The sequence below is a fragment of the Nicotiana tomentosiformis genome, chromosome 1 (genome assembly GCF_000390325.3).
Source record: "Nicotiana tomentosiformis chromosome 1, ASM39032v3, whole genome shotgun sequence".
Taxonomy (NCBI): Eukaryota; Viridiplantae; Streptophyta; class Magnoliopsida; order Solanales; family Solanaceae; genus Nicotiana; species Nicotiana tomentosiformis.
Genome location: NC_090812.1, coordinates 68,134,188 through 68,149,006, shown reverse-complemented (window position 1 = coordinate 68,149,006; position 14,819 = coordinate 68,134,188). Strand labels below are relative to the sequence as shown.

Below are 14,819 nucleotides of genomic sequence, written 5' to 3'. Positions count from 1 at the left end.
TTAAAGCAATTTTAACAAATTACCTTTCATTGAAATTCAACTTAAATTTAAGTTAATTTAGTAATAGAAAAAGTTCATAGTCGTAATCATAGTCGTACTAGCAGTATGGGAAAATGTTCGGTTACTTCTTTTATTATTGGTTTACACATGTATAGTTTCATTTAAAGTACAAATCTAGTCAACAGGAAATTCCATCATAACGGGAAAAGGAAGGTGAAATGTGAAAATTAGTTTTTTATTATGAATCAAAATGATCAGTGACTAACAAAATTTGTCAAAAAAAAAATACCAAAAAAGAAAAAGAAAAAAGAGAGATAAAGTAAAAAGGACAAGAAAAAAGAAGAAAAAAAAGTAAAAAGAAGGCAACTCTCATCTTTCCCTCAAAACTTTCTTTATCGAGAAATCTAGTGCCATAGAAGCCATCTCAATTTACCCCCTTAAGTTACCAAAAACTTACCACTAATAAGTTCGAGATAACACTTTTAACAACAAAAAAGGTTAAACTCGTTCCAGCTTCAGTTAATAACTGGCAGTAACTTGTAAGAAACCCACGGTAAAACTTGAAGCAAGCTTTCAAAAAAACAATCTAAGAAGCTTAGTATCATCTCCTTGTCGTTGTTGTGGATTTTGATGGCACATAAATCCGCTTTCTAATGTTGTGGTATCAGATTCATCTGAATTCAACGAAGGCGTCGCCTCTCGTCTCTTCTCCGTCCGCCGGTTCATTCTACCGCCAGCAGCCGCCATTTTCGCCGGGAATCCTGACGTTAATCCGAGATCTAGATCCTCCGCCACCTCATCCATAACTTTCCTCTTAGATCGGAAGTTAAAGCTCTGTGATCTAAACAGATCAACATCGTTCGCTTCCGAGCCCGAATCAGTCTCCGGCAAAGCCGTTACACCAGAAAACTCCGGCAACGGCCGTAACACGCCTCCTTTAAGCACCGTTTCTACCGCTGACTGGCACACGTGCCAGTTGCCGGTCCACAGTAATCCGACCGCTCCGTGCACCGGGTTCACCGTCCTTCCACACGCTTCGAACAGCAGCGATTGGAATAAAGCTACAGGTACACAAAAACAAACTCCTCAGTAAATAAGTAAATAAGTATGAACGTAGAAGTTTATGTAATTTTTAATTAGAGCAACAAAAAAATAAAAATCTGATCGTGTTAGTAAGGCTACTATGTAACTTATAATAAAATTTATTTGCATACAATAAATAAAATGATTTGATGCACATGAATAGTAAGTACCTGGCCGTTGAGATTCGGGAACAGAGGAGAGGAAAGACATGAGGCCAGCACGGCCGAAGAATTTGGCGACAAAGACGGTGGCATTAGCTTGAGCATGAGGGTTTTCAATGCCCTGTAAACTTTGCCGGAGTATGCAATTCTCGTTGCAACCTTTCCGGAGAATTCGACACCCGTTGCAACTCATGTTGCTGCAAACGTACAACTAAATCCCCTCTTACACAAATAGCACTATATTTAAGACAAAAATTAAATGAACAGAGAACTTTGATGCCCCTGAATTGCTTGGAACCCAAGAAACGAGTAATGCTTTAGGATTTGGAAATGAAAGAGAGTTCAAAGTGGAAGGGAGTCTTGGATAATAGGAAACGGAGATAGATATATAGAGATGAAAGAACGTGGGGGTTAAGGGGTATGAGATGTGGAGAAAAGTGGAGAATTATTGGACAAAGTGAGGAGAATAACCATGGGTTAAGAAAGTAACCATAGTTAGGTTTAAAAAGGTAGTGGCTTTTGAGCAAAATGAGTGGACATGACGTTGTTTGTTTTAGACTTTAGACTTTAGAGTGGAGAGGGGGTGGGGAAAGAATAAAGTATTTGGGTGAGTGGGGGTGGGGGTTTCCAAAAGTGTTGGGTAATAGCGGCTCCGTGTCTCCGCGAATGGGTAGAGAGAGGGGTACCTTTTTCTATAAGAAGAAGCAGAAGAGAAGTAATGGATTCTAGTGCAGCACTTGAGAATCTTTTCTCCGCCCATTGTATGGGAGACTCTGCCCTTTCGTGATGCGCCTACTCCTCAACTTGCTCCACTTACCAACGACGTCGCTGAGTGCCGCATATTTCATTCTCCACTATTAATTAATATTTTTTCTTTGGTTTTTGTATTTTTTGGAGATAAGCCGATTGGTTTAGGAATAAATATATTAAAATTGATGATAATATTTTCTGTAACACATATCATCAACTCTATCACTTTTTCTTTTTTTTCTTTCCTCTATACAAACCATATAGCCAAAAGAATTATCTTTTAGATTACTTTACCATTCAAAAATAAATATAGTACAAATAAATATGTTCCATGGATATTTCTTTGTAAGTTATAACTAAATAAATTATTTTACTTCTGTTTCTTCGAAAGTTTGTAACCCAAATCAAAATAAAATAGATTTTCAAACAAACTTTTCCAAACATAAATACAAAAACTCACAATTACTTTCTGAAAACCACACCTAAAACTAAGCTCCCGGTTGGCTATAAAATTTGAAAGCTTTTTTTTAAAAAAAAAAATTTCAAATATTTATTTGTTTATAGATTTTAACTATTTTTAGCTGATTTTGAAAACAAAATCTTCAAATTCCAAAAACAACTCTAGAGTAATTTTTACATTTTTTGAAGTTTTCTACTCACAAAACTTCAAATTCTTTTCGGGTAAAATACATGTCCAAACTCAATTTTAACTTTCAAAAATTATTTTTCATCTCATTTTCAAAAACTCATTTTTCCAAATTTAATTCAAATTTGTATCCAAATGCTAGCTAACTAATTCTTTAACATCAATTTTGAAACAAAATCCAAGGGACCTAACTTTTAAACTAAAATATGATTCCTTTCCTGAGGCGTTGAAATTCCCTGAATCAAATCTGCTTTATTCCTATCTCAATAAAAAGAACTTGCAGAGGTTTGTGTGGTGCATCCCAAGCGGTAGAGCAGGTGAATAGAATGTAAATGACAATATTAAACTGTGTGAGGTTTGTTCAACAATTTATATAATTTTTTAAAATTATATTAACATAAAAATTATAATTTATAGTACTTTTTGTATAATTTTTGAATATCTAAATTTTAATTATAAATATTGAATTGAACTAATCCAATTAAATTTCAAAATTTATTCAAATTGACTTTCGATAGGTGTAATGTATCATCTAGTTGAAAACAAAGATAATACATTATTTTAAAAGGTGAATATTTATACTATACCAGGCCAGAAAACAAAATATACTAAGGCAATTTGCCTTCTTCTACAGCAGGTGTCTATATTGACAAGATGAGCAATAAGTTAAGATTTTACGCTTCTTCGCTTCCTGTGGATGTTATTCCCGAAGGAATGCCACGTTCTTGTGCACAACAGTTGGAATTTTGTACTTATTTAGCTCGAGTAATATAATTTTTTAATTATACTCAACCAGCGTTTTATAACTCTGGCATTAATTCTTTATTTTTTGAATCTGTATTAACCAACGACTATAGAATAAAAGATGGTCAAAAAATCAAGGGGGAACTAAAAAATAATCCGTATTATCCTAGGGTTCTTTGCTCCATTTCCTAGGTGAATTGTTCACATAAATTAAAACGGAGGAGTATACTATTTTTTTAGATAAAAGATTTTTCTAGGTAAATATTTTTCTTCAAAAAAGAGAAAATGATTTCTCTCACTAATGGACAAAAGTCATTTCCATACAAATTTCTTGACTCAATTTAATATTATTCACTCCTACTAATATTTAGATATTACTCTTATTTATTATTTAAAAATTTCATCAATATACTTTTCGATATGCTACTATAATTATAAATTTTAATTTATTTATTTTTTGAAGAAATTTCTTTCAACTCACTAACATTTTTTTCAAATAAGTACAACAACAACAATAACATACCTAGTATTATCCCACACCGTGAGGTCTGGGGAGGGTAGTGTGTACGTAAACCTTACCTCAATGGGCCAACCCATCGACTGACTTCGGTGCAGGCAGAATCCAGGAAAGATCGAAGAAATGATACCAAAAGAGATCTCACGGCCTAACGACCTAACCGGGAACGACATCTTCCATATGTCAGGACCATCATTGCATCTTCATCCCGCCGTGAAGAGGGACCACCCCGATCGAGAACGGGGACTCACCGGAACGAGAGAGGTATGCCCCATTTATTACCCGCTCATAATTTTTGTGTGTCACCTACAGAGATAGTCTACGCCTTAAAGAAGCTCAGACCGAAGGTGAAGTGACCGCAAAAGATGAGGTCAGACCCAAATACTAGAAAATCAGACACTCTCTGCGAGTTCCATCAAGAGCGAGGACACAAAACCAAAGATTGCATCGCCTCCAGACAGGAGGTCGTAAACATGCTACGACAGGCACCTCAAAGAATTGTTAAGCGATCGAGGAAGGACCAACTTCGCTAGAGGGCGTGAACAACATCAAGGGTTGCCAAAATCGCCCTCGCCGGCCCGCACGATCCACATGATCATCGGTGGTGGGGACGACGCCTCCATCAACAGCCTGAAGTTCACCACAACCTACAAGCTCAAACAGTCGATCACCCATGAATGGTATGATGAACTCAAAGAAAGTATCATCTTCGATAAATCGGATACCAACGGTTTGGCCTTCCCTCACTATGATGCTCTTGTTATCACTTTACGAATTTTAGATACCGATGTGAGATGAATTATGGTAGACGATGGGAGCGGTGCATGCATTATCCATACTTGAGTACTTGCACAAATGAAACTTGAAGATAAGATAGTGTCGCGCTGCATCACACTAACAAGCTTTAATAATGCAATTGAGTGAACTTCCGGCGAGATCACACTCTATGTCCTAGTGGGTGGCGTCACTCTGGATATAACATTCCATATCATAGACTAGGACACAACATACAACGCCATAATAGGGCGACCGTGGATACACACCATGAGAGCTATCCCCTCGAGCTTGCACCAAGTCATCAAATTCCCAACTCCATGGGGAATATTCAGTATACGAGGAGAGAAGCGCACATCCCAGGAATGCTACCGCATTGCCTTAGATTATACGGCCACCCAACAAACAAAGGATAAAGAAAAAGTGGCATAGCAATCAACATGGTTGAGGTCGGTATGCGATGACAACGAGGACATCATCAGAGACCCCGATATGGTTGAGGTCGCAGGATCGACCATAGAGGACCTCGACCCTATTCAGTTAGACAGCAACAACCACAATAAGAAAGCTTACATCGGATACAAGCTTTAAAAACCGGGTAAGTTTCGTAAATTTTTAACAGCTAACGCGGACTTGTTTGATTTTAGCCATACAGATATACCAGGTATCCCCAAGGATATTGCCACGCACAAATTGAACGTCGATCCACTCTACCCCCCGGTGAGGCAGGTTAGGCGTAAGCTCAACTCCGCAATTAATGATGCAGTACACGAAGAAGTGGAAATATTGTTGGAAAATGGCTCTGTTAGGGAATCGAAGTACCCCCAATAGGTCGCCAACGTAGTCATGGTGAAAAAGAACGGCAAATGGCGGATGTGCGTAGATTTCACTAACCTAAATAGAGTTTGCCCCATGGATTCATTTCCATTACCTCATATCGACCAACTCATCGATGTAACGGCCATGCACGAGCTACTAAGCTTCTTGGATGCGTACTCGGGCTATAATCAAATACTCATGAAGGAAGAGGACCCGAAAAAAACCAGCTTCATTACCCACCAGGGGACGTACTGCTAAAGGGTCATACCCTTCAGACTGAAAAATGCAGGGGAAACTTACCAAAAGTTGGTGACGAAGATGTTCAAAGACAAACTCAGTAAAACGATGGAAGTCTACATAGACGACATGCTGATCAAATCCAAAAGGAAAGAAGATCACGTCGATCCCGAAAAATGAGCATTCGGCGTGGCCTCAGGAAAATTCTTGGGTTTCCTAGTATGGCAGCGAGGTATCGAGGTCAATCACGATCAAATCAAAGCCATCGAAGGGATACCAGAGCAGTTGACCACCAAAATACAGGTCCAGAGATTGACTGGCCATATCGTCGCCCTTTCGAGGTTCTTTTCATGATCCTCGGATAGGTGCCATAAGTTATTCGGCGTACTCAAAAAGGAGAACGACCTCCAATGAACCCCTGAGTGCGTCCAAGCCCTGAAGAAGTTAAAGTTGTACTTGTCATCGCCAACGTTGCTTTCTAAACCAGAACTGGGACAGCCCATCCTCGTCTATTTTGCCGTGTCCGGAGTAGCCGTGAACGCAATTCTGGTCCAAGAAAATAAAGGTACGCAATCCCCCATCTATTACATTAGCAAAACACTAGTCGACGCCGAGACAAGATACACATATCTCGAAAAACTAGCTATGGCCTTAGTCATAGCTTTACGAAAGCTTAGACCATATTTCTAATGCCACACCATCTCGGTCGTCACGACTTTACCCTTAAGAAGCATTTTGCATAAATCCGAGCTATCGGGCAGGTTGGCCAAATGGGCCATCGATCTGAGCGAGCACGATATTACATATCGGCCGCGAACGACGATAAAGTCACAAGTCCTCGCTGACTTCAGTGCAAACAATAATGCCCGAAGTCGAAAACGAAGCCGTCCACGCTTCTCCCCAAACACAAGACCTCTGGGTCTTGTACACTGATGGCACATCTAACGCGTCAGGGTCTAGGTTGGGACTCGTACTCGAAGTTCCAACAGGCGAAGTGATTCGCCAGTCCATAAGATGCCCGATCATGACTAACAACGAGGCCGAGTATGAGGCCGTAATTGCAGGACTAAGACTAGCACTCAAATACTAGGCGAAGCGGCTAAAACTGCGATGCGATTCCCAACTCGTGGTCAACCAAGTCTTAGGGACTTTCCAAATCAAGGAGCTAAGGTTACAAAAGTACCAGACCAAAATCTGCAAGCTGCTACCCGAGTTCGATGAATGTCAACTCGACCAGATCCCCCGAGCACATAATACCGAGGGGGACGGCCTCGCCAAATTAGCCACAGCCACCAAAAATATTACAACGGGGGAAAGAAATGTAGTCCACCTCCTTAACTCATCGACAGATAAAATCGAGGTAAGAACCATAAACCTTACTTGGGACTGGCGCAACCGTATTGTTACATATTTGCAGGATAGCATACTCCCTGATGATAAAAAAAGAGGCCAAGAAACTGCAAATGTAAGCATCCAGATACAATATCATTCATAACGACCTGTACAAGAGGACGTATGGCGGCCCTCTGGCAAAATGCTTAGGCCCAAATCAGACGAGGCGCATCCTTAAAGAAATACACGAAGGCCACTGTGGAGCTCACTCCGGCAATCAAGCTTTAGTCGGATGCCTCATACGAGCAGGGTACTACTGACCCACCATGAAAAAAGTGGCCGCGAATTTCGTGACAAATGCGAGCAATGCCAGAAATATGCCCCAATGATCTACCAAGCAGGCGAACACCTACACTCAGTGACTTCCCCTTGGCCGTTCATCAGATAAGGAATGGACATCGTGGGCCCCCTCCTGGCAGGACAAGGTAACATACAATTTCTTTTGATTTTAATTGACTATTTCTCTAAATGGGTAGAATCAGGAGCGTTCGCCCAAATACACGAACATGAAGTGATCGCCTTTATATGGAAAAACATCATATGTCGCTTCGGTCTCCCCAAAGAAATCAGCTGCGACAATGGATACTCTCAGCGCCATACCATCCCGCGGGCAACGGGCAAGCGGAATCCTCCAACAAGTCGATACTGGACATTATGAAGAAGAAACTTGAGGATGCCAAAGGACCATGGCTGGAAATATTACGTGAAGTACTCTAGGCCTACCGAACAATGCCAAAGACGAGCACAAGAGAAATGCCATACTCGTTAATCTATGGGACAGATGCGGTAATACCGATCGAGGTCAGAGAGCCCAAGCTAAGATACTCCCACGAAAGCGGACCCTAGAATGACGACAGCAGAATGTAGGAGCTCGACGAAGTCGAGGAACGAAGAGATATGGCCTATGTGAGAATGGTCGCCCAAAAGCAACAGGCAGAACGCTATTATAACAAAAAGGCAAAGATCACACCACTCAAAGTCGGGGACTACATGCTCAAAGCCAAAACACAAGCAAGCAAAGACCCGCGGGAAGGAAAACTAGGAACAAACTGGGAAGGCCCCTACAAAATCATGGCAACGACAAACAAAGGGTCAATCCAACTAGAAATAATGGAAAGAAAGCGACTACCAAACAACTGGAATATTACACGCCTCAAGTACTTCAACTTTTTAAAGATGGTGTCCCCAAAATCGTACTCTTTTTTTCCCTCACTTGAGTTTTGTCCCAATTGGGTTTTCTTGAGGAGGTTTTTAACGAGGCGATGAAGGGGGACAGTTTAGGATTGAAGTACGCACAGACGAAGGCACTGGACTGCTAGTTCATTGCTCGACTTCTCAATACTTTTCCAGGTCGACCAATGAAGGGACTAGATAGGCTGGGACTGGAACTGAAATGCCAGCCATCGCCCGGAAAATATGTAAATTTCTCCAAGTGTATGAACAAAGCACAAATACATGAAGCTTATTTCTATTCTCTCTAAGCATAGGTTATATTCGACCTCATTCGAATTAACTCCTGATCGGCCCTCGGCCATAACTAAAAATAGGTTACATTCGACCTCATTCGAATTAATGCCTGATAGGCCCTCAGCCATAACTAAGTATAGGTAACATTCGTCCTCGTTCACATTAATGCCTAATCGGCCCTCGGCCATAACTAAGCATAGGTTACACTGGGAAGAGTTTTCCATAGCAACATTGGGAATGGGAGTGATATAACCGGCAACCTTTAATCTCTCGTACAGCTAGTCTATAGGTTTAACAATTAGGGTGTACTGTCTGGGTGGTCTGCGGTCGAAATTTGGTCTAGGTTTTTGGTAGTTTTGGCGGGCTGGTGGTGAGTGGTAGTATGTAGGTTGGGTGTTATAGGTATGGTAAGTGGTGGCAGGTTGTTGGTATCTGGGAGGTGAAGGCTGATATGTGGGTGAGGTGTTTGGTATGTGAGAGGAGAATTCGGACCTTGGGCTACCATTACTGCACCTACTTCTTTCTTCTTGGAGATACCTCCTGACTGCAGGGCCTTATTTGTGGCTTGGAGTGCTTCAAAATTTGTCACCATTTCGCTTTTGATCCCTTCTTCTATTCTCTCTCCCAACTTGATGATATCAGAAAATTTATGGTTTTCAATAACCATCAATCTTTCGTAGTATTGCGGATCCTGAGCTTTGACGAAGAACTTATTCATTTGTTCTTCTTCCAGCGCGGGCCTTACTTTTGCAGCTTCAGACCTCCATCGAGTAGCATACTCGCGGAAAGTTTCCGTTGGCTTCTTCTTGAGATTTTGAATGTAGAAAATATCTGGTGTATTTTCTGTGTTAAACCTGAACCGATCCATGAAATCTGATGCCATGCTCACCCAATTAACCCATTTCTTTGGGTTCTAACTGATGTACTAAGATAGGGCGTCTCCGGTGAGGCTTCTCATAAACAGCTTCATGCAGATTCTTTCATCCCTGCCAACTCCTACTAGCTTGTCACAATATGTTTTCAAATGCACCTTTGGATCACCAGTTGCATCGAAGATTTCGAATTTAGGAGGTTTGTAACCCTCTGGCAGTTCTACATCTGACTGAATACACAAATCTTCATAATTCAAACACTCAATAACTTTGCCCCCTTCGACACTTTGAACCCTGCCAATAAGTTTCTTGAGTTCCTATGATATGTTCTTGATGAGCAGGTCCTTCTCGACGGATTCGGGTATGTATAGGGTCTGTTGTGGGGTGTGGGGTAAGTTTCCACATATATGGGATTGCTTTGGTGGACTCCGGGAATCTGGGCATAATGGTGGTCATTGGTTGAGTTTTGCGAGTCAGGAGTAGGCTGTGGTGCATTCTGAGGGGTGTGGTACGTGGTTGTTTGTGGGTATTGAGTTGGGTGGTGATGGTGTGGTTGAGGAGTAGGTATCATTAGAGGGTTATAGTTCTGAGAAGGTGTGGTGTATTGATGTGGTGCGGGAGGATTCGGTGGTGGGTTTTGATTCTGCATGTTTTGGGGAGGTGTTAGATTTTGGGCGTTTGTATTTTGTTGGTTGATGTTAGGGACGTTAAGGGTGAGGGAAATGTTTGCCAAGTTCCGGACCTACTCAAGTTCCTATTGTAGTTCCAATATTTTGTTGTTTCAGACGTAGGACCAATTCGTTCTGTGCTGGAGTATTTCGACCGTCCGAGGTTTCAACGTTCTCTGTGTTGTCCTTTCTGATACCGCTTAAATCGTCCATTTTTTCTTTCCCTTTGCTTTTGCCTTTAGGATCACTTAGTGGAGGACTTCTAGATCTAGTATGATATGCGGATGATGCCAGTATGCATAAACCAACCTTTGGGGAATGGGAATAAACAAAGAAACGAAAAACAAAAAGGTAACCAAGTCAGTAAGGGATATTGAAAAAATGCTTGCAATATTGAACATGTGTTGCAGAATTAGTAAATAAATTCGCGTCCTAATTTAGGGGACCTCGTTGTGCCCGAGGTAAGCCTAAGCGATACATAGACTTGGAGAAAATTGATGCCAATAATTGTGTCATTTCATTAATGCGAAAATGGATCAAATCCTTACTAAAACAACAATAATAAGAAAATCACTAATGGCATTTTCCCTATTACATTCGAAATCTAAAACTAAGTTAAAAAGCAGTAAAGAACATCATTCCCTAATGTATTTGGACCCGGAGGGACCTTCTCCATGCTTGGCCCTCTTGGATCCATCAATCAAGTTCCCCAAGTTTGCGCATGTCCAATAGTAGGTAAGACCTTGCTAGGTGCCCTCCCTTACAGCCTTCCGTATTCTGACAATCTGAGAGCCTCTTCCTCATCTTCCCTTCGAGTTCCATTAACCCTTGCTCCAAATATTTCAATCTTTCTGTTGATTTAGTAGCAATTTCTTTCCATTCGCCGATAGCTTCCATATCCACTTTGTGCTGTTCCAAATGTCTAGCTTCAGACTCGAAAACCCTCTTGTGCAGCAGCCTATACTTGACTTGTGCTTCAGCAGCGTCATCGATAACCCTATTTTCCAGATTAATCCCTGGTTTGACATCTCCCACTATATCATCGACCAACCACGACAGGTAGAAGTATACATGGCCGGCATGGTACCTGTCTGGCTCGATAGTGTCTTTCTCTACAACGACCTTTTGATTCTACATATGTTGCGCCTCGAACTTGAACGGAATGATGTTCCCTTTAAAGTCTGCTTTATACTGGACTATGTTGGAAACCCGAGGTATAACATGCTTTCTTCCCGCTTGCCTTATTACTCTTAGAGGAGCATAAGGATAGATTCCTCTTAACCCAATCAGCACTAAATTAGTGGTTTTTCTTGACCTGATGATGAACTCGCTACTAGGGAACCATTCGAACATCCAATGTACCCTTTCATCAGTCAAATTGCTGAAGAAACGCAGCCAGCTCACAGCATTTCCAGGTTGCGCGAACCTATCTGGGATAAATATCATTCTTTTTGGATGATGGTAGGCTATGTAGTCATTCAATGGTCGTTGCAGAAGCTCCTGACGATATTCACCTCCCTGGAAATGTTCTAATAACCAAACCTGTAGCAACAGATTATAGCCTTCGAAATGCCCATACCCCTGTTTGCACCGATCTAAAGCTCAGTACATTTCGGCCAAGATCATGGGGATGATAGTGTAAGTTTGTCCCTCAATTCCTTCTATTAGAGTCCAAGCGACCATTGCCAAACGAGTGTGAATCCTCCCTCATTTCATCGAAAATATTAGCAACCCCAAGAAACAAACAATGAACACAAAACCTCGGCGGTGTGTCCAGCCCAAAGAAGTAATGGCAAGTTCATCACGGTGAAGGCGATATGACTTGCTATGCCCATAACGTTCATAAAGGAATTCAAATGGTATGTATTACTCCTTCAGACAAAGTAATTCATCATTCTTCTTGAAACCCATCATTTTCAAAAAATCGCGGGGAGTGCGATTTTCTGGTACTAATAAAGCCGGACTATCTCATGGCAGCCTAGCGAAGCCTCCTATTTCTTCTAAGAGAGGGGTCATCTCTACATTACCAAAGTGAAAGACAACTCTTTTCTCATCCCAAAACATAGTGGCGGCCTCAATCAATGCGTTATTTGGCCGGATGTCCAATAAGAAAGGTAAATTTCCGAGGACCCTTTTCACATGATTATGGTCTCTAGGTGAGAGGTTCTTCCACCAATAAAGCAGCAAAGGTGGGATGTTTTGAACCATGCCGAACCTGGGAACTTTGTGCCTCATTTTCTGCAAAACAAATAGAGTTAGCCCCTTCCCCTCCGGGTCTGACTATTTACGCATTAATGATCAACATATCGGCACGTTTTCTCCAAGTAATGCACATAACGTGATGGTGTCCATTGAGATTATGGAAATCCCGTCGGACTTTGGACAAGGCTTATCTTAGTGGATTATCACGTGGACAACGTCCTAATCCGTACTAGGTTCGACATGATGCATGCACAGTTGATATTGGAGTGAGGTTTCTAGAAGGGTCTAGGCCGGTACCCTCAAGTGGACAACTTGAGAGGGAAAGGCACGGAACCGTCGACTACACCGTTGATCGACTAGTTTTACCGCAAATAAGCCTTTTCAAATTAAAACGGTAATTTTTGGAAGAGCGCGGACACTCATCAAGTGCCGCTATGGTATTAGTTGGGCACGAGTGGAATATGATTTGGAGCATGCTTTATGCAAAGATAATAACACATTGCCAAGTATTTGCATGATAAATATGTGAAATCAATAAATGCAGTATTAAGATAAAACATAAAGGACGCAAAAAGAAAGACAAAAGAAGAAGTTAGTTCGTGGAACATAGGGAATATAATAAAGTGAGCAAGGGAGTAGGGGTGGGAGAGACATGATATAGATAATAAATAACAGTTAGAGCAACTAAGGGCGGATATGGAAAGGGATGTGTATGCTATAACAAATTTAAGCACATAAAGATGGATAAGGGAAGGGTCGTACATGTTATAAAGGTTTTAGACAAGTAAAGGTGAACGGGAAAGGGATGTGCGTGTTATAGCAAATCTAACAAATTAAGATGGAAAAGGAATGTGCGTTTATAACAGAGAAAACTAATTCACATAAGCCAAGTTCATTATGGTAAGAGCCTAAGTGTATATCCCCAGCAGAGTCACCATGTTGTCGCGCCCCTTTTCTCTCGCGAAATCGGGTTTCGACATGTGACAACTCTTTTAAGGAAGGCATTAAAAGAGGAGAGTCGTCACCTAATGGTTTAAGGTGCGTTAGGGCACCTATTTGCATATGACTCTAGTTAAATTAGTTTGCATCACCAAAGATCGGGTAAGGGCTTGAAATTACCTCAAATAGAAGGTGTTAGGCACTCTTCGAGATCCACAACTGTGGGTCCCAGCCGAACTTGAATTATATGAATTAGTCAGATAAACGAAGACAAAGAAAAACAAGAAATTTGGGAAACTAAAAGACTGAGTAAATACGAACACCTGATTCAAAGATAAACAAGAATAAGATTGGGGGGGGGGAGTCCTAAGTTTTTTAGCCTAAAGGATCACCCTGTGTAACATAAATAATACTTTGTAACTCCCTCTAGATGGGGTGTTACTTGTATTATTCAGCGGGCACAGACTATCATCTCCTGCTACCCGATTATTATCTTTAAGTTATTACCTAAAGCGCAATAGTTGATTCTAAATCGTGCCTTATGCATGCGCTACCCGTCCCATGCCTATGGTCCAAAAGGCATTTGGACCTCTATTTTTGGGTAGTTCGAGACTTGACTTAGCTTGCTCAAAAATGTTAAAACTAGGCGACAATTCAAAACAAATAGGGCTGCACTTAAGGACAGTTAAAAGGCTCAAGTTAGCCTCCGCAGTTAGACAACAAATGCACGCAAACAGATTTTTACGTTAGGCATTAGACAGTTTCAGAATTGAGAAAGATTGAAGTCATTAAGCTCTATAGACATGGTTTCTATATGATCTGATCCAAATGTGCAAACAATTTCAGATGCAGGGCACCACTTTAGAACTATGATTTCTAAATTACCAGTTTGAGAGTATCTGATACTGCTAAGTTGTTTATTGAGATTACAGATTGTAAGTTAATAAAGCCTATAGCATGATCTCTAAGTGGTTTACTGAGTAAGGGACAGTAAATATTATCTGAAATGCTCAGAATTTGCTCATGCTTTCTAATAGTGGCGTGGCTAAGCAATAAACAATGTTTGAAGAGTCCAGTATCAGCACTTTAGAGCGAGTAGCAATACCCTATAGGCAGAATTTCTAAAGATTGGCGATTGGAACCGATTTTTTTATATTTAGCTCCTATAGGCATGTTTTCTAGGTGCAATAGCGAAATTAAATAATTAAAATCCTATAGGCATGATATCTAATGAACATGGTGCAGTTATGCAAATTGAATGACAATTATTGGCATTTATTTCCTATAAGCATGCTGTCTAGCGACACATAGCAGTAGACATGGGATAAATAAAGCACTTATGCCTTGATAGCACACAAGTTGTGTTAGTGTGTGATTTTCCTAATGGCATGATTTCTAATAGTGTACATAGAGAGTGAACGACACATATAGCAAACACATCACTAAGTCCTATAGGCATGTTATCTACCCATCACATATGAATATTAAATCTACCCACATTCCCTTTTACTATCAACCCCAATTGTTTATACAAAGATTATTACAGGC

The 14,819-nt window shown here is 40.8% G+C and overlaps 1 protein-coding gene across 1 annotated transcript; it reads right to left on the bottom strand.

Annotated features, from left to right (window-relative positions):
• Positions 1-216: 216 nt before the first annotated feature.
• LOC104116095 (LOB domain-containing protein 37-like) lies at positions 217-1,671 on the bottom strand. Its single transcript, XM_009626892.4, has 2 exons — positions 1,254-1,671; positions 217-1,061 (listed from the first exon to the last, which is right to left on the bottom strand). The coding sequence occupies exons 1-2, from the start codon at positions 1,435-1,437 to the stop codon at positions 574-576; spliced, it is 672 nt and encodes a 223-aa protein (XP_009625187.1). The 5' UTR covers positions 1,438-1,671; the 3' UTR covers positions 217-573.
• Positions 1,672-14,819: the final 13,148 nt, after the last annotated feature.